Source organism: Scyliorhinus torazame, chromosome 13 (assembly GCF_047496885.1).
Source record: "Scyliorhinus torazame isolate Kashiwa2021f chromosome 13, sScyTor2.1, whole genome shotgun sequence".
Classification (NCBI taxonomy): domain Eukaryota; kingdom Metazoa; phylum Chordata; class Chondrichthyes; order Carcharhiniformes; family Scyliorhinidae; genus Scyliorhinus; species Scyliorhinus torazame.
The window spans coordinates 59,884,745-59,910,424 of record NC_092719.1 but is presented as its reverse complement, the minus strand read 5'-3'; the positions used below and the strand labels follow the sequence as shown (position 1 = coordinate 59,910,424).

Below are 25,680 nucleotides of genomic sequence, written 5' to 3'. Positions count from 1 at the left end.
CCTCATGGACCACCCTCGGGACACAATCCTCTATCCTCATTGCCATTACCTTGGCCAGAATCTTAGCGTCTACATTTAGGAGGGAAATAGGTCTATAGGACCCGCATTGCAGCGGGTCCTTTTCCTTCTTTAGGAGAAGCGATATCGTTGCCTCAGACATAGTCGGGGGCAGCTGTCCCCTTTCCTTTGCCTCATTAAAGGTCCTCATCAGTAGCGGGGCGAGCAAGTCCACATATTTCCTGTAAAATTCAACTGGGAATCCATCCGGTCCCGGAGCCTTCCCCGCCTGCATGCTCCTAATTCCTTTCACTACTTCCTCTATTTCAATCTGTGCTCCCAGTCCCACCCTTTCCTGCTCCTCCACCTTGGGAAATTCCAGCCGGTCCAGAAAGCCCATCATTCTCTCCCTCCCATCCGGGGGTTGAGCTTCGTATAATTTTTTATAAAATGCCTTGAACACTCCATTCACTCTCTCCGCTCCCCGCTCCATCTCTCCTTCCTCATCCCTCACTCCCCCTATTTCCCTCGCTGCTCCCCTTTTCCTCAATTGGTGGGCCAGCAACCTGCTCGCCTTCTCCCCATATTCGTACTGTACACCCTGTGCCTTCCTCCACTGTGCCTCTGCAGTACCCGTTGTCAGCAAGTCAAATTCTACGTGTAGCCTTTGCCTTTCCCTGTACAGTCCCTCCTCCGGTGCCTCCGCATATTGCCTGTCCACCCTCAGAAGTTCTTGCAGCAACCGCTCCCGTTCCCTACTCTCCTGCTTTCCTTTATGTGCCCTTATTGATATCAGCTCCCCTCTAACCACTGCCTTCAACGCCTCCCAGACCACTCCCACCTGGACCTCCCCATTGTCATTGAGTTCCAAGTACTTTTCAATGCACCCCCTCACCCTTAGACACACCCCCTCATCTGCCATTAGTCCCATGTCCATTCTCCAGGGTGGGCGCCCTTTTGTTTCCTCCCCTATCTCTAAGTCCACCCAATGTGGAGCGTGATCCGAAATGGCTATAGCCGTATACTCCGTTCCCCTCACCTTCGGGATCAACGCCCTTCCCAAAACAAAAAAGTCTATTCGCGAATAGACTTTGTGGACATAGGAGAAAAACAAAAACTCCTTACTCCTAGGTCTGCTAAATCTCCACGGGTCTACTCCTCCCATCTGCTCCATAAAATCTTTAAGCACCTTGGCTGCTGCCGGCCTCCTTCCAGTCCTGGACCTCGACCTGTCCAGCCCTGGTTCCAACACCGTATTGAAATCTCCCCCCATTACCAACTTTCCCACCTCTAGGTCCGGGATGCGTCCTAGCATACGCCTCATAAAATTGGCATCATCCCAGTTCGGGGCATATACGTTTACAAAAACCACCGTCTCCCCCTGTAGTTTACCACTCACCATCACGTATTTGCCCCCGCTATCCGCCACTATAGTCTTTGCCTCAAACATTACCCGCTTCCCCACTAATATAGCCACCCTCCTGTTTTTCGCATCTAGCCCTGAATGGAACACCTGCCCCACCCAACCTTTGCGTAGTCTCGCCTGGTCTATCAGTTTCAAGTGCGTTTCCTGTAACATAACCACGTCTGCCTTAAGTTTCTTAAGGTGTGCGAGTACCCGTGCCCTCTTTATCGGCCCGTTCAGCCCTCTCACGTTCCACGTGATCAGCCGGGTTGGGGGGCTTTTTACCCCCCCCCTTGTCGATTAGCCATCCCCTTTTTCCAGCTCCTCACCCGGTTCCCACGCAGCTGTGTCCCCCCCAGGCGGTGCCCCCCCGCCCATCCCACCCCTTACCAGCTCCCCCCTCTCCCCAGCAGCAGCAGCCCAATAATTCCCCCCTCCCTTGTGGTGCCTCCCTTGATATGTGACCCACAGTCTTGCCGGTTGCAGCATTCCGAATTTTATCTTCTTTTTGTGAAGCACCGCCTTGGCCCGATTAAAGCTCGCCCTCCTTCTCGCCACCTCCACACTCCAGTCTTGGTATACGCGGATCACCGCGTTCTCCCACTTACTGCTCCGAGTTTTCTTTGCCCATCTAAGGACCATCTCTCTGTCCTTAAAACGGAGGAATCTCACCACTATGGCTCTTGGAATTTCTCCTGCTCTCGGTCCTCGCGCCATCACTCGGTATGCTCCCTCCACCTCCAGCGGACCCGCCGGGGCCTCCGCTCCCATTAACGAGTGCAGCATCGTGCTCACATATGCCCCGACGTCCGCTCCCTCCGCACCTTCAGGAAGGCCAAGAATCCTTAGGTTGTTCCTCCTCGCGTTGTTCTCCAGCGCCTCCAGCCTTTCCACACATCGTTTATGGTGTGCCTCGTGCATCTCCGTCTTCACCACCAGGCCCTGTATGTCGTCCTCATTCTCGGCAGCCTTTGCCTTCACGACCCGAACCTCCCGCTCCTGGGTCTTTTGCTCCTCCTTTAGCCCTTCGATCGCCTGTAATATCGGGGCCAACAGCTCCTTCTTCATCTCCTTTTTGAGTTCTTCCACGCAGCGTTTCAAAAACCCGTGTTGTTCAGGGCCCCATATTAAACTGCCACCTTCCGACGCCATCTTGGTTTTTGCTTGCCTTCCTTGCCACTGCTCTAAAGGATCCACCGCAATCCGGCCACCTTCCTCTCCTTTTTCATCCGTATCCAGGGGGGATTCCCTTCTGGTTCACCGCACAGTACTTTTAGCCGTTAAAATTGCCGTTGGGGCTCTTATTAAGAGCCCAAAAGTCCGTTCCACCGGGAGCTGCCGAAACGTGTGACTCAGCTGGTCATCGCCGCACCCGGAAGTCCCTTGTTCCCTTCTTGAACAGGGGGGTTACAACAGCGATTTTGCAATCCTCTGGGACTTTCCCTGACTCCAGTGACTTTTGAAAGATCATAACTAACGCCTCCACTATTTCTTCAGCTATCTCCTTTAGAACTCTAGGATGTGGCCCATCTGGGCCCGGAGATTTATCAATTTTTAGACCTCTTAGTTTCTCTCGCACTTTCTCCTTTGTGATGGCTACCATATTCAACTCTGCCCCCTGACTCTCCGGAATTGTTGGGATATTACTCATGTCTTCTATTGTGAAGACTGACGCAAAATACTTATTTAGTTCCTCAGCTATTTCCTTGTCTCCCATCACAAAATTACCAGCGTCATTTTGGAGCGGCCCAATGTCAACTTTTGCCTCCCGTTTGTTTTTAATGTATTTAAAGAAACTTTTACTGTCATTCCTAATGTTACTGGCTAGCCTACCTTCATATTTGATCCTCTCTTTCCTTATTTCTCTCTTTGTTATCCTCTGTTTGTTTTTGTAGCCTTCCCAATCTTCTGACTTCCCACTACTCTTTGCCACATTATAGGCTTTCTCTTTTGCTTTGATGCATTCCCTAACTTCCTTTGTCAGCCATGGCTGCCTAATCCCCCCTCTGATAACCTTTCTTTTCTTTGGGATGAACCTCTGTACTGTGTCCTCAATTACTCCCAGAAACTCCTGCCATTGCTGTTCTACTGTCTTTCCCACTAGGCTCTGCTCCCAGTCGATTTTCGTCAGTTCCTCCCTCATGCCCCTGTAGTTATCTTTATTTAACTGTAACACCTTTACATCTGATTCTACCTTCTTTCTTTCAAATTGGAGATTGAATTCGATCATATTATGATCACTGCCTCCTAGGTGCTCCCTTACTTTAAGATCTTTAATCAAGTCTGGCTCATTACATAACACTAAGTCCAGAATGGCCTGTTCCCTCGTGGGCTCCATCACAAGCTGTTCCAAAAAGCCCTCCTGTAAACATTCAATGATTTCCCTTTCCTTGGGTCCACTGGCAGCATTATTTACCCAGTCCACCTGCATATTGAAGTCTCCCATGATCACTGTGACCTTGCCTTTCTGACATGCACTTTCTATTTCATGGTGCATTTTGTGCCCCCGGTCCTGACCACTGTTAGGAGGCCTGTACATAACTCCCATTATGATTTTTTTGCCTTTGTGGTTCCTCAACTCTACCCACACAGACTCCACATCATCTGACCCTATGTCGTTTAGTGCTATTGATTTAATTTCATTCCTAATTAACAAGGCAACCCCGCCCCCTCTGCCCACCTCTCTGTCTTTTCGAGAGGTTGTAAATCCCTGGATGTTTAAATGCCAGTCCTGAACCCCCTGCAACCATGTCTCTGTGATGCCTACCACATCATACCTGCCAGTCACAATCTGGGCCACAAGCTCATCTACCTTGTTCCGTACACTGCGCGCATTTAAATATAGCACCTTTAATTCTCTATTGACCGTCCCTTTTTGTTTTCTTAGTGTGGTGGACCTTGGTTTACTGAGCCTTTCCATACACTGTGTCATATTTTGTGGGATGGGGACAATCGTAACCACTCTTGAGTTTTGTCTGTTCGTGTTTTTTTGTATTCCTAAGCAGCTACGCTCCCCGCTGATTACTTCACCTCTTGGTTCCCTGACTTTCCCTTCCCCCCCATCTTTAGTTTAAAGTCCTATTGACCACCCTATTTACTCTTTTCGCCAGAACACTGGTCCCAGCTCGGTTCAGGTGGAGACCATCCCAACGGCATAGGTCCCCCCTGTCCCAAAACTGATGCCAGTGTCCCATGAAAAGGAACCCCCTCATTCCCACACCACTCTTTCAGCCACATGTTAACTTCCCTTATTCTTGCCTCCCTATGCCAATTTGCACGTGGCACGGGCACTAATCCGGAGATTATGACCCTTGAGGACCTGTTTTTTAATTTGAATCCTAGCTCTTTATAATCTCTAAACAGGTCCTCTTTCCTAGACTTGCCTATGTTGTTGGTACCGACATGGACCACAACAACTGGATCCTCCCCCTCCCTCTCCAGTATCCTTTCAAGCTGGTCAGAGATGTCCCGCACCCTAGCACCGGGCAGGCAACATACAATGCGGGACTCTTTATCCTGCTCACAAAGGATACTATCTATCCCCCTGATAATAGAATCCCCTACCGTGTCATTTTCACGGTCTGTACCCTTCCCGCCAGAGACAGCAGGAGCATGTCCCATCTTTTAAAGTCCCCTTCCATTTGTTCCACCAACCGGGTCAGATTAAGCTTATGCAACAAATCCCACTTCCGGGCCACCTGTATTCCCACGTAATGAAAGCTCTTCTCTAACCTCCACAGGGGCAGCTCAGTCAGTCTCTTCTCCTGTCCTTTAGCCTGGATCACAAACAACTTGCTCTTCCCCACGTTCAACTTATACACCGAGAAACTGCCAAATTCCCTTAAGATCCGCATGACCTCCCCATCCCCTCCAGTAGGTCCGAAATATACAGGAGGAGATCATCCGCATAGGAGGGTGGGGGGGTGGGGTGTCTCCCAAGGCTTGTGATTTGTTTAAGAACCGGGGAATTTCGCTGGAGGTTTAGTTCTAACTGGAGACCTGAAATCTGGATGACCTGAGGTTTGCATGGTTCACATACCATCATTTTGTGAAAGTCAACAAAGGCTGTTTCATTTACAAATCTTCAACTCTGTGCAGTTTCGGAAATAGTATTTTAACTCCTTTCAACCGGATTTCAGTTTAATTATTTTGCTGTATTACTTAACTTCTATTAACCTATAAAAATCTCTGTTCAATTAGTTTTGGTCTATATGCTTTTCTCAGCTAAGTGGCCTGTTCTGCTTTTTGGAAGTGCTACATCTCATTGACCTATGGTTCATTAGAAACCAGAACTAGTGGTTAATTAAACCCTGGACATGCCATCCCACATATGGGGGGTGATTTTGAGCTTGCGTTAGCCGTCAGCATAAACAGAAACCAAAGAGAAAATGCTGGAAAATCTCAGCAGGCCTGGCAGCATCTGTCGGGAGAGAAAAGAGCTAATGTTTTGAGTCCAGGTGACCCTTTATCAAAGCTAAGACGGAAAGTGGGAAATATTTATACTGTGGAGTGAGAGAATGAAAGATGCATCCGCAGTAATTTGCTTTTATCCAGCATAAACAGCAATGTGGCCACAAAATCTTGCGAGAATTGGAAAACTGGGTTCTTGTTGGCAAGATTTCATTTTATGATGTTTCCACGCCCCTCGCTGGTGATATCATGAGTGGGGACCTCGTTTAAATGCATTTAAATAAATCAAAATGTATTTAAAGGACTTCTCTGCAATATGTTCTCTCCAGGTAAGGAATTCCCACATCAGCAAGGTTTGCAAAATGGGAATTAATCGATGGGAACCCACCAATGATGCAAAGGTGAGTATAGCACTCAGGGGAGAGGGACATGCATTGACAGTGTCCTGAAACAGTCCCTGGCACCCTGGCAGTGCCATGGTGACAGTGCCAGGGGACTGTACCAGTGCAGGACCTCTGAGAAGCCCCAATTGGAGGGGGGGGAGGGTGGTTCCAATGTGTGGGGTAGGATGCCCTGGTGCTTGTGCGGGGGGGTGGGGACTGCCGTGTCGCTTGTGGGTGTATCTTCCTTATGTGTGGCGTGTTTGCCCCAGTGCCTGTGTGGTGGGGAGGTCTTCCCCATGCTTGTGAGGGGGCTCCCTTGTCCATGGGAGGGAGTTTCTTTTCAACGCAAGTCAGGGCGCCCTTAAAAAAGAGCTCCCCGATCTCTGGTGCTGGCGTTGCTGGCTCTATCAGGCCCCGCCCCACTAGCATGGCAGCGGAAACCACTTTGTGCACAGAGTGGCAGAGAATCTGGAGACAAAACTCGCTGTGCAGCTGGAGAGCTACACGCCGGATTTCTCGGTGAAACTGACACTGAAAAAATCTCGGAAGATTCCACTCTTCACATACGTGAGGAGGCAGGTTTTGGATTAAAAACTGAAAATCTTGGAAATAATCAGCAGTTCCTGCAGCATCTGTAGAGAGAGAGTCGTAGATCACCATTCTGAAATGTTAACTGTTTCATCAGAACTGTAAGAAGGTTAGAAGTTTTAAATAAATACATGGGCTGGGAACATGAGAAAAAGACAACGGGCTGGATTCTCTGATTTCCAGACTAAGTGCTGACACCGGTGCGTGGGAACAGTGACGTTTTACGCCAGAAAAAACGTTGCAACAACTGCACTGATTCCAGGACCGTTGGGGGGCTTGCAGCCGTGCCGGGTAAAACACCTGATTCCCATGCCAAAAACGGCTGGAGAATGGCTGGGTCCGTGGCCACGCATGGACCTGGCTTGCCAAATAATGACCCCAAGTAACCCCCCGGCCCACCACCACCAGTTCCCCAGCCCTTGCCGAAGCCCCCCTCGGTCAGCTGCCTCGAGGGGTCCACGGAAAAAAATACCATAAGTGTTCCCCGCCGTTGGGAACTCGGCCCATTATGCGGCATACTCTTTGAGTACGCCGTTATTGAAGGGGTGGCGCATCGCAAAAGCAGTGCCGCCCCTGATTTAGGCGCAGACATGGACTCTCCGGCTGATCGGCGAACGAGATTTCGGCATCGGCGATTGGAGAATTCTGCCCATGAAGTTCTTGTATAGGGTGGAACGTAGCAGAGAATAAATGAAAAAAGGGAGAATCGTGCAGCACAGAATGAAATGGTAATGGGATAAGTTAAAGGAACAATGATGGATCTAAAGGAGGTGTGAATGGGAAACGCACAATCATTGCCAACAACTGCTTTCCTAAATCAGAGGTGGTGGTGGGGGAAAATGATATGATCTGAAATTGTTGAACTCAAGTGTTGAATCCGGAGCTTCTAAAAGTGCCTAACGAAAAGGTAGATGTGTAGTTCCTCAAATTCAAGTTGAGCTTAATTGGAAGTATGCAAGAGGTGAAGGACAAAGGTCAAAGTGGGAGTGGATTGAAGAATTAAAATGACAGGTGACTGGAAGTTCAAGGCCATTATTACTCATTGAATGGAAGTGTTCTGTAAAGTGGCTACGCAACCTGTTTTTGATCTCCCCAGTGTTCAGGTGAATACACCATGAGCATTGAATACAGTGTACTACATTGAAAGAAATACATGTAAATCGCTTTTACTTGGAAGAAATGTTTGGGATCTTGAACAATGGAAAGGGCGGAGGTAAAATTGCAGGTGTTGCATCTCCAGCGCTTGCATGGAAAGGTGCATTGGGAAGGCATGTGGGGGGTGTTTGAGGAATGGAGAAGGGTGTCTTGGAAGGAACAGTCCCTTCGGAATGCTGAAAGGGTAGGAGAGGGGTAAATGATTTTTGTTGTGCCATGCTGGACACCGCGCAAATGTTGGAGGATGACGTTTTGAATGTAGAAGCTGGTTAGATGGAATATAAGAATAAAGGGAAGTTAGTTGTGGTTCTGGGAGGGAGGGGTAAGGGGTGAATGAAAAATTCAGAGAAATGGATCGGAGAAGTTCAAGAGCCCGGCCATGTGGGGGGAAGCCTCAGTTGAGGAAAATGGAAGATGTATCAGCAGCTCTGGTATGGCAGTTGACATCATCAGAGCACATGCAACATCAACTGAGGAACAGAGAGTCCAGGAAGCCAGGTGGGAGGAAATGTGGTCAATGTAGATGTGGGAATAGGCTTACAATGGATATTGGTAGATAGCTTAACCCAAGAAATGGAAACAGAAAATTGAGGGATGCAAGGGAAGAGTCAGAGATGAATTATGTGAAGGTGAGAGAAGGGTGGAAATTGGAATCAGGGCTCATGAAATTTGGGTGGCATGGTGATTAGCATTGCTGCCTCACAGTGCCAGGGACCCGGGTTCGATTCTGGCATTTGGTGACTGAGAAGTTTGCATGTTCTCCCCATGTCTACATGGATTTCCTCCAGGTGCCCCGGCTTCCTCCCACATTCCGAATATGTGCAGGGCAGTGGATTGACCATGCTAAATTGTACCTTAGTGTGCAGCTTATGGGGTTTTGGGGATAGGGTGGGGGTATGGACCGAGGTAGGGTGCTCTTTCGGAGGGTTGGTGCAGACTCGATGGACCAAGTGGCTTCCTTCTGCACTGTAGAGATTCTGTGGTTTAAAAGCTGCAATTAACTAAACTTCCAGTTCAAGATGAGATCAAGAAGTGGTACCGATTTTAGTCAGCTGGAGGAGGGTGCTGCTGGATGGGGACCGATTAGGCCTCTGATCAAGGAAGAAGCTTGGAGCCCTTGGGCCATCCTGGTGGAGGATGGAGTTGTAGAGAGATTGGATATCCATGGTGCAAAAGAGATTGTTCGGGCCTGGAAACTGTTATGTATTGCAGGCTTTGGAAAAGACTTTGTAAATAATAATCAAGAGGCTCGACACCATCCAGGACAAAGCTCGCTTGTTCCCCCTTCCACAAACATTCAAACCCTCCACCACTGATGAACAGTGGCCACCGTGTTTACCATCTACAAAATGCACTGCAGTGATTCGCCAAGGTTCCTCAGACAGTACCTTCCAAACACATGACCACTACTATCTAGAAAGACAAGAGCAGCAAATACCTGGGAACACCACCACCTGGAGGTTCCCGTCCAAGTCACTCACCCTGACTTGGAAATATATTGCAGTTTCTTCACTGTTGCTGGGCAAAATCCTGGAACTCCCTCCCTAACAGCTCTGTGGGTGTACCTACACTTCATTGATTGCAGTGGTTCAAGAAGGTAGCTCATCGCCATCTTCTGAAGGGCAATTAGTGATGGCCAATAAATGCTGGCCTAACCAGTGACGCCTACACCCCGTAATTTAATTTTTTAAAAAGGGAGACAAAATCGAGACAAGAGAAGAGGAAATCATTTCTGGTGGGCAACAGTCGGCTGAAATTATTAGGTACTAGGGCAACCTTGTTGTGGCTTTTGGAAAGTAGGTAGAAACACATTGTGCAAAGTAGGAAGCTATGAGTTTGAAGGCCGTGGAGGTTAAATTTCTAGAGGAGATGAGGTGACAGCCTTTGAAACAATGGCTTGATGTCGGTGGTGAGATAATGGTCCAGGGAGAAGAAGGAGGAGGTGTCCGGCGGTTTCGATAGGATTTCCATGACACAATTACCAGGCAACCAGGCACTTACCTGGACACTGTCAGACTTCCCGCAACACCACAATAGAGCGGTAATACCACCCCTGAGAGTTGCTGACCAGTCAGAGGTAGGTTAGAGTAAGTGAGGAGAGTGAAGCAATTGGAACAGCTAATGTCGCAGTAGCAGTTCTCAATGGAAAGCTAAAAGAGGAGCAAGAGATCTGAGGTCGTGGATCATGAAACACCCAGGTCTCCTTTTGAAAATGGTCTTTTTACAGAGAACATAAAGAAACGGCTAATGGGCAGGAAACTGTGGGTGAGGATAAAGGGTACTTTTTCAGGTTGGTGACCTGTAATCAGTGGGATTCCACAGGGATTAGTGCAAGGACTGTAACTGTTTACAATATATATCAATGACTTGAAGGAAGGAAATGAATGTACTGTAGCCAAATTTGTAGACAACACAAAAATAGGTGGAAAGGCAAGTTGCGAGAGGGATACAAACAGTTTGCAAAGAGTTTTGATAGGTTAAGTAAGTGGGCAAATGTTGGCAAATGGAATATAATGTGGGAAAATGTAAGTTGTTGATTTTGGAAAGGAGAACAAAAGAACAGTATTATTTAAATGAAGAAAAACTGCAGAAAGCTACAACAGAAAGGGACTTGGGGTTACTTGTGTATGAAACACACAAAGCTCGCACACAGGTACAGCAGGTAATCAGGAAGTCTAATGAAATGTTGGCCCTTATTTCAAGGGCTTTGGAGTATAAGAGTAGGGAAGTCTTGCTGCAACTGTACTAGTTACTGGTGAGACCACATTTGGAGTGCTGTGAGCAGTATTTGAGGAAAGATATTATTTAATTGGAGGTAGTTCAGAGAAGGTTCACTAGTATGATCACCGATAAGGAGGGATTGTCTTGTGAGCAAACGTTAAACAAGTTGGGTCTCTACTCATTGGAATTTAGAAGAATGAGAAACATATAGAATGAAACATATAGAATTCTTAAGGGGCTTGACAGGGTAAATACTGAGATGATAAAACAATAAGCAGTAATGAATATAATGTCAATCCCCCAACAATCACATCCTCCCACCAACCCCTAAACAACTGCCCGCATGTTACCATAGACAAATAACAAAAAGGAATCAGGAATCACCCATAATCACCATTAACACATACAGTCCCCCTCCCCCCAACCGTCTCAACCACCCCCCCACTAAGGTTCGATGTTATCCAATTCTTGAAAGTGCATAATGAACAATGCCCATGAATTGTAGAACCACTCCATCCTTCCCCTCAGTTCAAACTTACCTTTTCAAGAGTCAAGAATTCCAACAGGTCCCCCCACCACGCCAGGGCACAGGGTGGAGAGGTTGTTCTCCATCCCAACAGGATCAGTCTTCGGGCGATCAACAAGGCGAAGGCTACAACATCTGCCTCCGCACCGGTTTCCAAACCCGGTTGGTCCGACACCCCGAATATGGCCTCCCGAGGGCCCGGGTCCAGTTTCCCGTGCACCACTTTAGAGATTATCCTAAAAACCTCCTTCCAGTAATCCTCCAGCTTTGGACAGGACCAAAACATATGAACATGATTTGCGGGGCCCCCCTGCAACGTTCACACACATCTTCTACTCCTTTAAAAAGCCGACTCGTCATCGCCCTTGTGAGGTGTGCTCTATATACCACCTTCAGCTGTATCAGCCCCAACCTCGCACACGAGGTGGAGGCGTTCACTCTCCGGAGCACCTCACACTAGAGCCCCTCCTCCATACCCTCTCCCAACTCTTCCTCCCACTTTGCTTTGATCCCTTCCAGTGGTGCCTTCTCCTCTTTCAAAATAGCCCAGCAAACCGCCGACACTACCCCCTTCTCCAGTCCCCTTGTCGTCACCATCTCATCCAGCAATGTGGAGGCAGACTCCAGCGGGAAGCTCTGTATCTCCTTTCTGGCAAAATCTCGAACCTGCATGTATCTAAACTTTTCCCCCTGCTCAAGCCCATACATTGCTTCCAGCTCCTTCAATCTTGCAAACTGATTCCCAAGAAACAAATCTTTTAGTGTCTTAATCCCCTTCTCCCATTTCCGAAAATTTCCGTCCCACTTCCTTGGCTCAAATCTGTGGTTTCCCCGAATCGGCATTTCCCTTGACCCTGCCCCCAACCCTAAGTGTTGGTGAAACTGTCTCAAAATTCTCAATGAAGCTATTATTACCGGACTCTCTGAGTATTTTCCCGGGGCCATCGGGAGCGGCGCTGTTGCTAGCGCCTTCAATCCCGACTCCCTACACAAACTCTCTTCTCTCATGGTTTTGAGTGTTTGGAACTTCTTGCCACAGATTGCTGAGGTGGCAGAGTCTTTGTGTATATTTAAAGTTGAAATAGATAGACTCTTGATCAGGGAATCAAGGGTTACAGGGAAAGAGCAGGACGTGAGGAATATCGGATCAGCCATGGCCCTATTGAATGGTGGAACAGGCTCGAGGGGCCAAACGGCCTACTCCTGTTTCTATTTCTTATTGTCCTATCAGGCAAAGAGCTGAGGAAGCTCAAACTATAACATAATAATCCCTGTAGTACTATCGCAGTACTAATCTGGGAAGCCATGGTGAAGTAACACTTTGAATGGTGAATTCACACAATAGCTGTGATTTTAAAGGTGGGGCATAACTTTAGTAACTTTAGTGATTTTTGCCTAGTACTGTCACATTTAATCTCAAAGTTTCTAAAAGGTTATGTAACAGTGCACTTGCTAATTCACAAGATCTGCCCAATACTTGAAAGATGCTTGAAATCTTCAATCATAAGATAGCTTGAATTGGCAACACTACTTATTTAAAAAGATTACTAGTTAAATTAGGAATGAGATATATTGTAGTGGTGGTCAGTATCAAGTTCATTAAAATAGCTTCATTTTGAAATGCTGCATTATTAAAAGTTCTTCATCACCTTTCCATTGTTGTAGATTCAGAAAAATCGTGATCTCAATTTTAATTCATTAACTGTTGCTCAGTGTGTCTAGCCCAGTGACCAACTACCAGCTTCTATACTGGCCTATGAATGGAAACTGCTGCAGTATTAACACGAAGAACAGACTTCAAAATGCTGTTAATGACGAGGAGTAGCGCGGGGATCAACATATCTATGTTCAGAGTAGAAAAACTAGACATCAGTCTCTCTTTATGTATGCACACGCGCAAATCTCAATTCAAGTTGAAAGGATCACATTTTATTTTGGCAGTGCAACAAATTGTAATGTTGACGGCATTCTTGGCAAATGCTTCATTTGAGAAGCTGACCTTGAAAGAACTCTAAAATTCAAAGGATAAGTTTGTAAACAGTAGAGATTGCCAGCAAACTAAGGGACCTATTTCTGAACCCTCTTATCCGTTGGATCCCCAGTCTAGACTTCTCTGGCCTGAATCTGTGTATTTGTGTACCGCTAGTGACACTACAATGTAGGAAACAGCTGACATATGTATTCTGTTAACATTAATGATTAATTTAAGTGATTGTGGCACAGTGGAAATGCCACTAGACTCGCACACCAGCGGTCTAGCCCAATGCTTTGGGGTGCGAGTTCAAACCTCACAATGGTAGCTGGTGAAATTTCAATTCAATGTAATAAACAAATCTGGAATTGAAAGCTAGTCGCATTGTAGTCGCAGTAACGGTGACCATGAGGCTCTCATGAATTGCCGTTAAAATCCCAATTGGTTCACTTATGTCCTTTAGGGAAAGAAACCTGCCGTCCTTACCTCATCTGGCCGACATGTGACTTCCTGACCCATAGCAAAGTGGTTGACTCTTAACCGCCCTCTGAAAACGCCTAACAAGCCTCTCAGTTGCAGATGGCAATTAGGGGTGGACAGCAAATGCTGCACCCTCCAGCTACATCATATGAAAGAATTAACATTTAAAAAAATTATTGGGCAAAATAAGAGTTTTTCACTTTGATGAACTTTAGATACCGACAGAGTGGGAAAAATATGGAAAATATTAAAAACAAAATCAATTCTGCGAAGTAAAGAAGATTTCTATAAGTGTAAATAAAGAGGAAAGGGTAGTTGTGGGTTGGTAGTTGCAAACTAACTAGATATTGTCATTATTCTGAAGGGTGTACTGAAATATCAAATACTATGAGACCTGATGGCTTTGTGACACTGATTGGGTTAAAGTTGTAAAATTCAAAGATTAAACCATGTAGGCGAATGGATGGATAATCTGGATCATCTTTATTAATTGCGGAATATTTATGCAGAACTTTTCATCAGGACATTAAGTGTGTGAAGTCCAGGATAGTAAATGTTGCACGATCCCAGACCAGGCCCCAACATGATTAGGATACTGCAATGAAATCCCAATATTTTAGATTATTTTGTAAGACTGTGCAGATAGAATACTTCGCTCCAGGAGTGATTGCATGAAAAAAATTGGGATTTATATTTAAGGCAAAACTTTGTTATTAACACAGTATTAAACTCTTTAACATCACATCCAAAAATAGCTTACAATTACCTCTTAAACAATATTGCTAAATACAGTAAATACTATCTCTATTCTCAATTAAATAACAAGAAAGGAAAAACATACAGCTCTCAATCCATCCTCGAGTAATCCTTGCTTTCCGGAACAGATTTGGCTCCTGTTAGAACCTCTGCAGACTCGGGTTGGATGTCTTCAAAAAGTTGTTTAAACTGGTTTGTATTGCTTCCCCCTTGTCCTGTGACAAGTCAGCATGATGTTAAACACTATTAATCTTTTTTACTATCCTACTGTGGGAGCAAAAGGCTATACTTGTGGTCTAAAGGGTAGCCAGATCAGAACTCAACTCAAAAGCTTTCTCAATATACCCGAATACCTTAGTTCCATCACCTTGCCAAGCTGACAACAAATTAACTCTTCAGGCTGAAAACAAATTAACTCCTCAGGGATTCTCCAGAGTAAACAAACAGTGCATTAGCCAGACTTTTACGATGGTCTTGCAAAACAAGATAATTTTAAAAACATGACTACTGCAGTCAAACAGTCTAACCCGACCTTTTAACCCTTAAATTGTCAAATGTTTATAATCCAAGATATCTAAAATCCTGTATTCGTTACATCTTGATGAGTCAAATGTTTTTTTTTTCTCATTTCATTTTGTTTTATTTTAAGTTATTCTGAACTGCTCCTAATTGGATATATTTGTTTTACTACCTTGTGTCCAAAGTTACTCTGAAAGAGGGCATGGTGGATCCAGAGCAAGATACGAACGAGTTGGAATCAATGCAGAAAGCGATTAAAAAACAGTGTTTGCCAGATGGGTTTCATGGGTTGATTCTTGATGGTATGAATAAGGTAAGATCAGAACAAATCTGTGGTCTATATAACATGGGTGTAATTTTACCAAAAAATGGCAAAGTCTCGGCGAGAAAAACGGAGTGTTCCCGCCGATGGAATTGACAGGATTTCTCATGGAATCTTGAACCTCTTGAGATAAAAAATAAATAGTGAGTGGGCATGGTTAACGTCATCACGTTGGCGAGGCGGGGTCTCTTAGAACCAGGAACCGGCTTCAAACAGCTGGGGGCGCTATCTTAAAAAGGTGACCAGCGCTGCAGACAAATGGTACACAGGACACATCTCAGACGGCTCGGGGCTCCTCCCCCCCCCCCCCCCCCCCCAGCCCCCCCCCCCCCCCACCACCACCACCACCACTGACAGTCATTGTCAGCCGATTTTCCCCCCCACCCTACCCACCACACACATATGCACCCTGCCATGGGGCTCCCACTAGGGTTCCCTGGCAGTGCCAGCCCGTTTGCCAATCTGTGCCAGGGATGTCCCTCTTCCCCTGGAGGTTATATCCCCAGAGGGATCCACTCGACTGCCTCACGTCTGGTTAGGTTTGGTGTATATGTCGCGGGCGTGACGTCGTCAAGATTCCATGAGAGGTGAAGGTCTGGAGGGGGTGCTCGCTAATGACATGCTAATATATTAAAACTAGGTTCCTGAGCTCGCACCGTGCGATTCACACGACTCCACAGGTGAGCGAGCCAGCGAGAGGTTTTCTAAAATTAATTTACAGGATGTGGACATTGCTGGCTGGGCCATCATTTATTGCCTTGTGTGAAGTGACACTGCACTTCTGACAGACCCAGCAAATGATTAGGCGGCAGGAACATAGGAATTCAGACTTCGGCTTTTTATCTTATTCCCAAAACAGAAAAGTGATTTAATCTTTCATGTGCAGGACTATCAAAACTGTTATTGCGGGTCGTGCATAACCATTGCAAATCATTTTCTTGTGTGCTGAGTGCAACAATGTTTGTTGACAGATTTCACTGCCTCAGTATTTTCACCATGCCTTCTGCACCAAAACCTCAATCATTCTCTGTATTCATTTTAACCATATTCACATTTTGCACTTGGTTATCTGAAATATTCAAGAAATCGTGAACCTAATTTCCTCTATTATCTCTCTATTGCGTTAGCCGGCACAGGTCCCAAAACTGACCTAGCAGCTGTAAAAGTTTCCAATTAATGGCTAATTTTGTGTTTCAATGAGTTTTCTGTTCTGCTTATTTATTGGGACTTAAGCATAGAGTGAATCAGGAGCCACTTTGTGACAACCATTTAGTGTTTTTGCACATTATGCTGACATACAGCAACATGGAATTGAACGCCAAGGGCATTGTACTTTTATAGCCTGTGTCACATTGTGTTTTGCAGAAGTGTTGGTTTTACTAAATCCAAATTGGGGCGATTCTCTGGCCTAGTTGCGTTCTCGCTCGAGTGAAACAAGGCGGGTGAATAGCGGGAGAGGCAGAAAAGGAGAGCCACAGTGGGCATCAAACCGTTTGCGATGCAGCCGGCCTGCTCCTGTAGGCGAAATCGGGAACTTGCTGTAGCGTGGCGAGAAACCAATTATCACCACTTAAGCCCTATTTCCATATAAGTAATGGGAGCCACCCCATAGCCCATGGCCTCCCGTCATTCACCGGCCTCCCGGGAAGTGGTCACGCTGGCGCCGATTAATATTACTTTTGAAAAACGTGAACGTGGCGGATGGGCTGCTGTGGGGAGCCAAGGAGGTGAGCAGCCATCTTCGCTCACAGGCAATGAGCCCGGGGGCACTGAAAGGGGGAGCCAGCTGCGGGTGCAGCCATGGGGGATGGCGGGGTGGGGAGGGTGGACGTACGGCGGATGGATTGTGGGTCTGCAATGCCAACCCATGGACTGTGTGTTCCAGTACCAGGGGCGACCCAGCCCCTGCCTGTCTGCCCCACAGACCGCCCACAACTCCCACTGATCGCGGAGGCCTCTGGCTGTGCGGCTGAAGCCTATTGCTGATAGCAAATTGGCAATCGGGGTTATGTGAGAACTTCACACATTCCAAATGGATCCCTGTGGGTGGTTGGGCCATCTAGCATGTGGGGCTTATTGCCTAGCATCCCCATCACACACCTTGATGCCTGAACACTGTTCCTGAACACTGTAGGAAGTAGCATCACGGATGCAGCAGTCAACCTCTGAACACCCAGGTGTTGACCCTTAGGCTCTGTATTCTGACAAGAGGTTAAACAGTCACGTATCAAATAATCTATGCTGAATTTATGATTCAACACGATTTATTCACTATACTTGCATCAAATACACCATGTATTAAAATCTTATGCTATACAACTGATCACAATTTGCCTCAAGACTCACAGCTTCAGACTTAAGTAGATATTTTCCCTTTAAACTAAAATGGCCAAGTTTGTCTCGGAGGTCTGTTCTGCTCTCTGAGCCTTCACTCAAGGGTGCTGCATGTACGAGGTTGGTCCTAGGTCTTTGCTGAAGCAAAAAGCCTTTGTAGTTGGTTCTTATACTCTTCTGACCTGCGCCTTAGAATTTGTGTTCTATTTCGAACTGTCGAATGGTTTCATATTGCAGACATTGTGGTCAAAGGTGTCAGCTCAGTCTCTGCTTTGCATTTCGCAAACTTTTGATCTGTGCATTGCAAACTCTCCTTTAAATACGTCGTTCGTCTAATGATCCTTGAATGTGCCTCATTTCAAATTGGCCCAAAACTTCCCATCATGCCTGCAATCAGTCATTTTAGCACAAATAGGGCCTAATTGCTACACAGGGGATCGGCCCCAGTCCCGGGAACAAGTCCAAGGCCGGATACATGTGGTCAGTCCTATCGAGTGGTGGGGGGGGGGTCTGGGGGGATGTGACATGGGATTGGTGGTGGGCCCGCATTGCCCAACAAAGAGCCACAGGCGTCATACTGGTTGTGTTGAGGGTATTTTAATGTTCTGTGTTCAAGTATACACCAGTTCCCCACTATCCCGATGTTGCTGCCACACTATCCCCACCCTCCCTCCCTCCGCCCTGTGCACACTGCACTCCTTACCCCCACCCCCCATGCCCTCCGTGATCCTCAATGTGCTTTGCCTTCGTTACTCTACTCTAGATAAGTATATCCCCAGGATACACATCAGAGGTGAAGGCACCAGCTGCTTACCTCGTTCCGTGGCCTCCGATGCCCCTGGAGGGCTCTGGTGCACCTGCTGGCCGGAGAATACCCGATTCCGACTAAATTGGGGGCAGCGCCGCTTTTGCAATGTTCTGCCCCCTCCAAAGCAGCATACTCACAGAGTACGCCACGCGCTATATCCACAGCCTCAGAACGTTGCCTGAGGCCCACCACCTAATGCTCTGCCCCCATCCGGCCGAGTTTCCGACGGCATGGGTCTCTCATGGTCTCACCCGTCGGGAACTCGGCATGGCGGCTGCGGACTCAGTCAAGCTCCACCATAGGCGGGAGAGGGATGATATGCGGGCAGGGGGGACTTTGTCAGGGGCTGGGGGCACTGTTGAAGGGTGGTCCAGGGCTCGCAAGCCTGCCAAAAGGGGGGCACTATTTTGCTGGCCGGGTCCATGTGCGGCCGGCGCCATATTGCACGGTGCGGCCGCTGCAGGCTGCCGCCATGCGCATGCATGGCCACGGCCCGTATCGGCAGCTAGAGCCAGTTGCTCTATGCTGCTCAGCTGCTTAAAAAAATGATTGTCTCAGCTATTTTTAGGGTTGGTGTTGATGTTTACAAGATAACAAATTGGTTTAGATGAAGAAGGCCCTGAGGGCCATCAGATCTCATTGCATCATCCTTCCATTATAATATCCAGCTGTTTCTTAAATTAATGCAGTGTTCTGGCCTTAATTATCTTTCCGGGCAGCTGATTACTCTTTATGAGAAGAGACACTTCCTGACATCTGTTCTAAATTTGCTCTTCATAATCCTCAACAAATGGCACCTGATCCTGCTACCTGGGCATAAGTGCAGCTTTGGATTTACCTTTTCTGTCCCATTTTAAATCACTTCAACATCTGTGTAAAATTGCTTCTGAGAGGTCTGCTTCAAGACTGCAGAGCTTCAGTTTATCAAATGCATCAACATTATCTTCAGTTGTTTTACATAATTTAATGAACGGTTATATGAAGTAACATTGGGCAAAAAATAGCTGTTGCTAGGTTTTGACATTATATACTCCAATCAGTATTGTCGTCACTACAAAGTAGAAATAAGGGGCGTCATTCTCCGACCCCCCAGAGGGTCGGGGAATGGCCGTTGGCCGCCGTGAATCCCGCCCCCGCCGGTTGCCGAAGTCTCCGAAGGGAGAAAGGTCGGCGGGGCGTTAATGGCGCCGCTGCCGCGGAGAATGTCACGGGTCTGCGCAAGGCAGCCGATTTTCGGCCTGCCGATATTCTCCCTTCCGGATGGGCAGAAGTCCCGTCGACGTGATGACCGTTCACGTCGACGTGAATCAAACCTCCTTTTCATCGGCGTGACCCAGTGCTCCAGGGTCACGCCGACCAGCGTGGAGGTGAGTGACGGCCTGGGGGGTTGGCTCTGGGCAGGCAATGGCGTGGCCGCAGTCTGATTGCGTGAGGAGAGGTGTGTCTCGGGTTGTGTGTGTGTGTGTGTGCGGCGGGGGGGGGGGGTGGTTAGAGTAGGCTGGGCTCCGGGGGAGTGCCGGGAGGGGGTCCGTGCCGGGGTGGAGGTTGGGGGGGGGGTCCGTGCCGTGCCGGGGTGGAGGTTGGGGGTTGGGGGGGGGTCCGTGCTAGGGTGGAGGTTGGGGGGGGGTGTCCGTGCTGGGGTGGAGGTTGGGGGGGGGTCTGTGCCGTGCCGGGGTGGAGGTTGGGGGGGGGTCCGTGCCGTGCTGGGGTGGAGGTTGGGGGGGGGTCCGTGATGGGGTGGAGGTTGGGGGGGGTCCGTGCCGGGGTGGAGGTTGGGGGGGGGGGTCCGTGCCGTGCCGGGGTGGAGGTTGGGGGGGGTCCATGCTGGGGTGGAGGTTGGGGGGGTCCGTGCCGGGGTGGAGGTTGGGGGGGGGTCCGTGCTGGGGTGGAGGTTGGGGGGGGGTCCGTGCCGTGCCGGGGTGGAGGTTGGGGGTTGGGGGGGGGGTCCGTGCTGGGGTGGAGGTTGGGGGGGATCCGTGCTGGGGTGGAGGTTGGGGGGGGGTCCGTGCCGGGGTGGAGGTTGGGGGGGGTCCGTGCTGGGGTGGAGGTTGGGGGGGTCCGTGCCGTGCCGGGGTGGAGGTTGGGGGTTGGGGGTGGGGTCTGTGCTGGGGTGGAGGTTGGGGGGGGGTCCGTGCTGGGGTAGAGGTTGGGGGGGGTCCGTGCCGTGCCGGGGTGGAGGTTGGGGGTTGGGGGGGGGGTCCGTGCTGGGGTGGAGGTTGGGGGGGGGTCCGTGCTGGGGTGGAGGTTGGGGGGGTCCGTGCCGGGGTGGAGGTTGGGGGGGGGGTCCGTGCTGGGGTGGAGGTTGGGGGGGGTCCGTGCCGGGGTGGAGGTTGGGGGTTGGGGGGGGATCTGTGCTGGGGTGGAGGTTGGGGGGGGGGTCCGTGCTGGGGTGGAGGTTGGGGGGGGTCCGTGCCGGGGTGGAGGTTGGGGGGGGGTCCGTGCTGGGGTGGAGGTTGGGGGGGGTCCGTGCCGTGCCGGGGTGGAGGTGGGGGTTGGGGGGGGGGTCCGTGCTGGGGTGGAGGTTGGGGGGGGGGGTCCGTGCTGAGGTGGAGGTTGGGGGGGGGTCCGTGCCGGGGTGGAGGTTGGGGGGGGTCCGTGCTGGGGTGGAGGTTGGGGGGGGTCCGTGCCGTGCCGGGGTGGAGGTTGGGGGGTGGGTCTGTGCCGTGCCAGGGTGGAGGTTGGGGGGTGGGTCTGTGCCGTGCCGGGGTGGAGGTTGGGGGGGGGGTCCGTGCTGGGGTGGAGGTTGGGGGGGGGTCCGTGCCGTGCCGGGGTGGAGGTTGGGGGTTTGGGGGGGGGGTCCGTGCTGGGGTGGAGGTTGGGGGGGGGTCCGTGCTGGGGTGGAGGTTGGGGGGCTCCGTGCCGGGGTGGAGGTTGGGGGGGGGGTCCGTGCTGGGGTGGAGGTTGGGGGGGTCCGTGCCGTGCTGGGGTGGAGGTTGGGGGTTGGGGGGGGGTCTGTGCTGGGGTGGAGGTTGGGGGGGGGTCCGTGCTGGAGTGGAGGTTGGGGGGGGGGTCCGTGACGGGGTGGAGGTTGGGGGGGGGGTCCGTGCTGGGGTGGAGGTTGGGCGGGGGTCCATGCCGTGCCGGGGTGGAGGTTGGGGGTTGGGGGTGGGGGGTCCGTGCTGGGGTGGAGGTTGGGGGGGGGTCCGTGCCGGGGTGGAGGTTGGGGGGGGGGTCCATGCTGGGGTGGAGGTTGGGGGGGGTCCGTGCCGCGCCGGGGTGGAGGTTGGGGGGGGGGTCCGTGCCGTGCCGGGGTGGAGGTTGGGGGGGGGTCCGTGCCGGGGTGGAGGTTGGGGGGGGGTCCGTGCTGGGGTGGAGGTTGGGGGGGGGTCCGTGCCGTGCCGGGGTGGAGGTTGTGGGGGGTTCCGTGCCGTGCCGGGGTGGAGGTTGGGGGGGGTCCGTGCTGGGGTGGAGGTTGGGGGGGGGTCCGTGCCGAGGAGGGGGATGGGAGGGCAAGTGAGTTGGTCCACCTGGCCAGGTGCCAGCCTCCAACAGTTGGACCCATGCGGTCCATGCCATCTGGCTGGGGGGAGGAGGGGATATGGGCAATGATGACATGTCGTCGTTCCCCTCCCCCCCCACCAGGCCGTCATGTTTTCAGATCATCCAGCGATGTTGGCCGCCGTGGTGGCAGCCGCTCATGTCTATGTTGCCCTGGATGAGGAGGAGGAGCGTGCCAGAGAGGTGGCGCAGGCTGCCGCACAGGGGCAGGCGGCAGCCGCCCAGGCTGGAGGGACACCTGACCGACAGGACGAGGAGGGGGAGGAGGACGTCGCGGCCCCACGGCAACGGAGGCACCCGAGGGCGCCCCGTGTGTACCGGCCCCGGCAGTCATACCAGGACCTCACGGACCGGGAATGCAGGGGGAGACTCCGGATGAGCCGGGAAACCGTGGCACACATCTGCCACCTGCTGGCACACCTGTCACCGCGTGGCACTGGCGGGGGACACCCTCTCCCCGTGTCCGTCAAGGTTACGGAGGCCCTGAACTTTTATGCAACGGGGTCATTCCAGGCACCGAGTGGGGACCTGTCTGGCATATCGCAGACATCGGTGCACCGGTGCATCCGGGCAGTGACAGATGCCCTATATGCCATGGCGCACCGCTACATCCGCTTCCCCGTGGACCGGGCCAGCCAAGATGCCCGGGCCGTGGGCGTCTCTGCCGTTGCCGTGTTCCCCATGGTCCAGGGCGCGATCGATGGGATGCACGTCGCCGTGCGGCCACCTGCAGATAACAGGGCCGTGTTCACTAATAGGAAGGGGACCTATTCGATGAACGTACAGGTGGTCTGCGACCACCGCATGATGATCCTGCACGTCTGCGCCCGTCACCCAGGCAGTGTACACGACTCATTCGTGTTGTCGCGGTCATCCATCCCCGGCATGTACGAGGGACGCCATCCCCGGCTGAGGGGCTGGTTGCTGGGCGACAGGGGCTACCCATTGCGATCGTGGCTGATGACGACTATACGGAGGCCACGCAATGAGGCGGAGAACCGCTACAATGATGCCCATGTAGCGACAAGGGGAGTGATCGAGAGGTGCTTTGGTGTGCTGAAGATGCGTTTCAGGTGCCTGGACCTCTCTGGGGGCGCCCTCCAGTATCGGTCAGATAGGGTCGGCCGCATCATTGTGGTGTGCTGCGTCCTGCACAACATAGCCCAGCAGAGGGGCGGTGTGCCGCAGGCAGAGGAGGGCGGAGTGGAGGAGCAGCAGGAAGAGGCCCAGTCCTCCCGAGGTGAGGGGGATGGGGGCAATGGTCAGGGCAGACGGGGTAGACACAGGCGGGTGGCTGTCCACCGTTACCGGCTGGCCCAGCGGACACGGGACAGACTGATAGACGCCCGCTTCACTGACTAGATGGGCGTGGGAATCGGGTAGTATGGCCACAGACCGCACACCATGGCAACAGCCGACCAGCCACACCCCCCACCCATCCACCCACCCAGCACCCTCAACCCCCTCCCCAACCCCACCCACCCCACCCGCATGCACACCACCCCCCCCATTGCCGATCCACCTGCGGCACAACGGGCCGGGCTCACACAGTTGCGGGTGGACGCATGTCTATCGCAGGCCATGGAGGATGATGACAACCCGCCCTGCGATGAGCTCCTGGCTCTACATCGTTGGACTATGTCTGACCCATGGCCACAGTACCACCATCCACCCGGACCATCCCTGCATGCGGCTGTGACACTGCAGCGCACGGTCCCGTCCTCTGCCCGGGGGATGTTGATGGCGGCCCAGGGGGAAGGGGGCAGACTCACCTGGGGCTGAGGTAAGACCACCCCTCACACACACACTTGCGCTCAACGTACATGACACCCCCGCACACTTTGGACAGAGCACAAAGGCAGCTTCGGTAGGTGTAACATTGACTTTAATAACCAAAGGAGTTCATGCACGTGCCCTAGCCCCTAAAACTCATCTGTGCCCTGCACCCGTGCCAACTTACTCAGTGTCTAATTGTTTGGCCTTACGGGCCCTTTGACTACGTCTACGTGGTTCCCCAGACGGTACAGCAGAACTGGAGGTGGACTCCTGTGATTCCTGCCCTCTGACACTGGATCCCTTTGGCGGCCGTTTCCTGGGGCGTCCTGGCCTAGATGGGCCAGGCTGCGGCCCGGGCGACTGGGATGGCGAGCTGCCAGCCTGTCCTGCCCGTTGCCCACCCGATGCACCTGGGACGGAAGGGGGGGGAGTCCGAGGTGTCGCGGTGTACCGGGACCTCCCCTACAGAGGGAGCCGGGACGGACCACACCACCTCCTCCTCCCTCGGGGTGCCCGATGGCCCCCAGGCCTCTACATGGGTGGGGGATGCGAACGGACTGGCCATCCGACGCCCCCCCGACATCTGGCGCTGCCAGTCCTGGAGGCCCGTGCTGGTATCGACAGGGGTCTGCAGGTTTGCAGCCATGGAGCCCAGGGGGTTGGCAAACCCAGTCTGTGACAGTGCGACGCCGGCTCGCACATGGCCACTGGCGCCGATGCCCTCAGCGATGGCCTGCAGAGACTGGGCCATGGCCTGCTGAGACTGGGCCATGGCCTGCAGAGACTGGGCTATGGCGTTGAGCGCCTCTGCCATCTGGCGCTGGCACTGGCTCATGGCCTCCTGTGAGAGGGCAGCCATTTCCTGGGCCACAGACGCCGCCTGCACGGAAGGCCCCAGGCCTCGCAAACCGTTCCCCATGTCTGACACCGTCGCACCCATTGCCTCCACCGCGGACGCCACCCGTGCGGTGTCAGCCTGGGTGGCACGCATGACCGGCACCACTCCCAGCTCCTGGACGCGGGTGGACTCCTCCATCTGCGACCGCAGCCGCCGCAAGCCGCCCGTCACCCTCTTCGCTCGTCTCCGGGTCGGTGGTTGCATCGGATCTATGTGTGGGTGTGGTAACTGCAGGAACCCGGGATCCATCTGGGCGGCAGATGTTCGCTTGGGCTGGGCTGCCCTCCGACCGCCCGGTCCCTCTGCTGCTCCTACCTCCACCTACTGTACCGGGACGGCTGTGTTGTGCGCACCAGTGAGTGTACCAGACGCCTCATCACTAAAGTGCCCAACCGTGGTGAGTGTTTCTGCGATGGTGGAGGGTGTTGGTGACAGCAGTGGCGTTGTGTCGTGCTCTTCGTCCCACTCTGAGTCCATGGCACTTTGGGGTGGGGGTTCGTCTCCACCCATCCACTCTGAGTCACTGTCCGGTATTTCGTCTTCCTGGGTAGTGCTGTCCCGGGTAGGGGTGTCCTGGGTAGTGCTGTCCCGGGTAGGGGTGTCCTGGGTAGTGGTCTCCTGGGTAGTGGTGTCCTGGGTAGTGGTGTCCTGGGTAGTGGTGTCCTGGCTCGGATGTGACGGGGGCCTGTGGCTGCCCCCCTCGTCGCTGGGTGGTCGCTCCCGCACGTGACGGGGGTGTCGTCTCCCTGTTGCTCCAGGTCTCTCCGTCTCCCGTGGTGTGCGAGGGTCATCCTGCGGGCGTCGCATGCTGGAGGGTGCGGGTCTCTCCATCTCCCGTGGTCTCCGAGGGGCATCCTGCGGGCGGTCTGCATCTGCGGGGATGGGTGCCTGGACGTTTGGTCCTGCGATATACAATGAAGCATGCATGGTTAGACATCAGGCAGTGATCAGGTGATACGGGGGAGGGGGATATAGGGGAGGGGGGGATATGGGGACGGGCTGTCGGTGGCTCACTCGCTAGTACGCCCCCGACCTCTGCATCAGCAACCTCCCGGTCCTCAGGTCCGCCAGCCAGTTCCAGGGCCCTTTCCTCGTGTACGGTCAGTGGCCTCTCATCAGCGGGCCCTCCTCC

The 25,680-nt window shown here is 52.0% G+C and overlaps 1 protein-coding gene across 3 annotated transcripts in view; it reads left to right on the top strand.

Annotated features, from left to right (window-relative positions):
- lrrk2 (leucine-rich repeat kinase 2) overlaps nt 1–25,680 on the top strand; it is a 280,959-nt gene that overhangs the window by 100,210 nt on the left and 155,069 nt on the right. For all 3 annotated transcript variants that reach the window (XM_072471650.1, XM_072471648.1, XM_072471647.1), the window contains one exon: nt 15,098–15,225. In XM_072471650.1, coding sequence (XP_072327751.1) covers nt 15,098–15,225 — 128 coding nt within the window. The remainder of the gene's footprint in view (nt 1–15,097; nt 15,226–25,680) is intronic.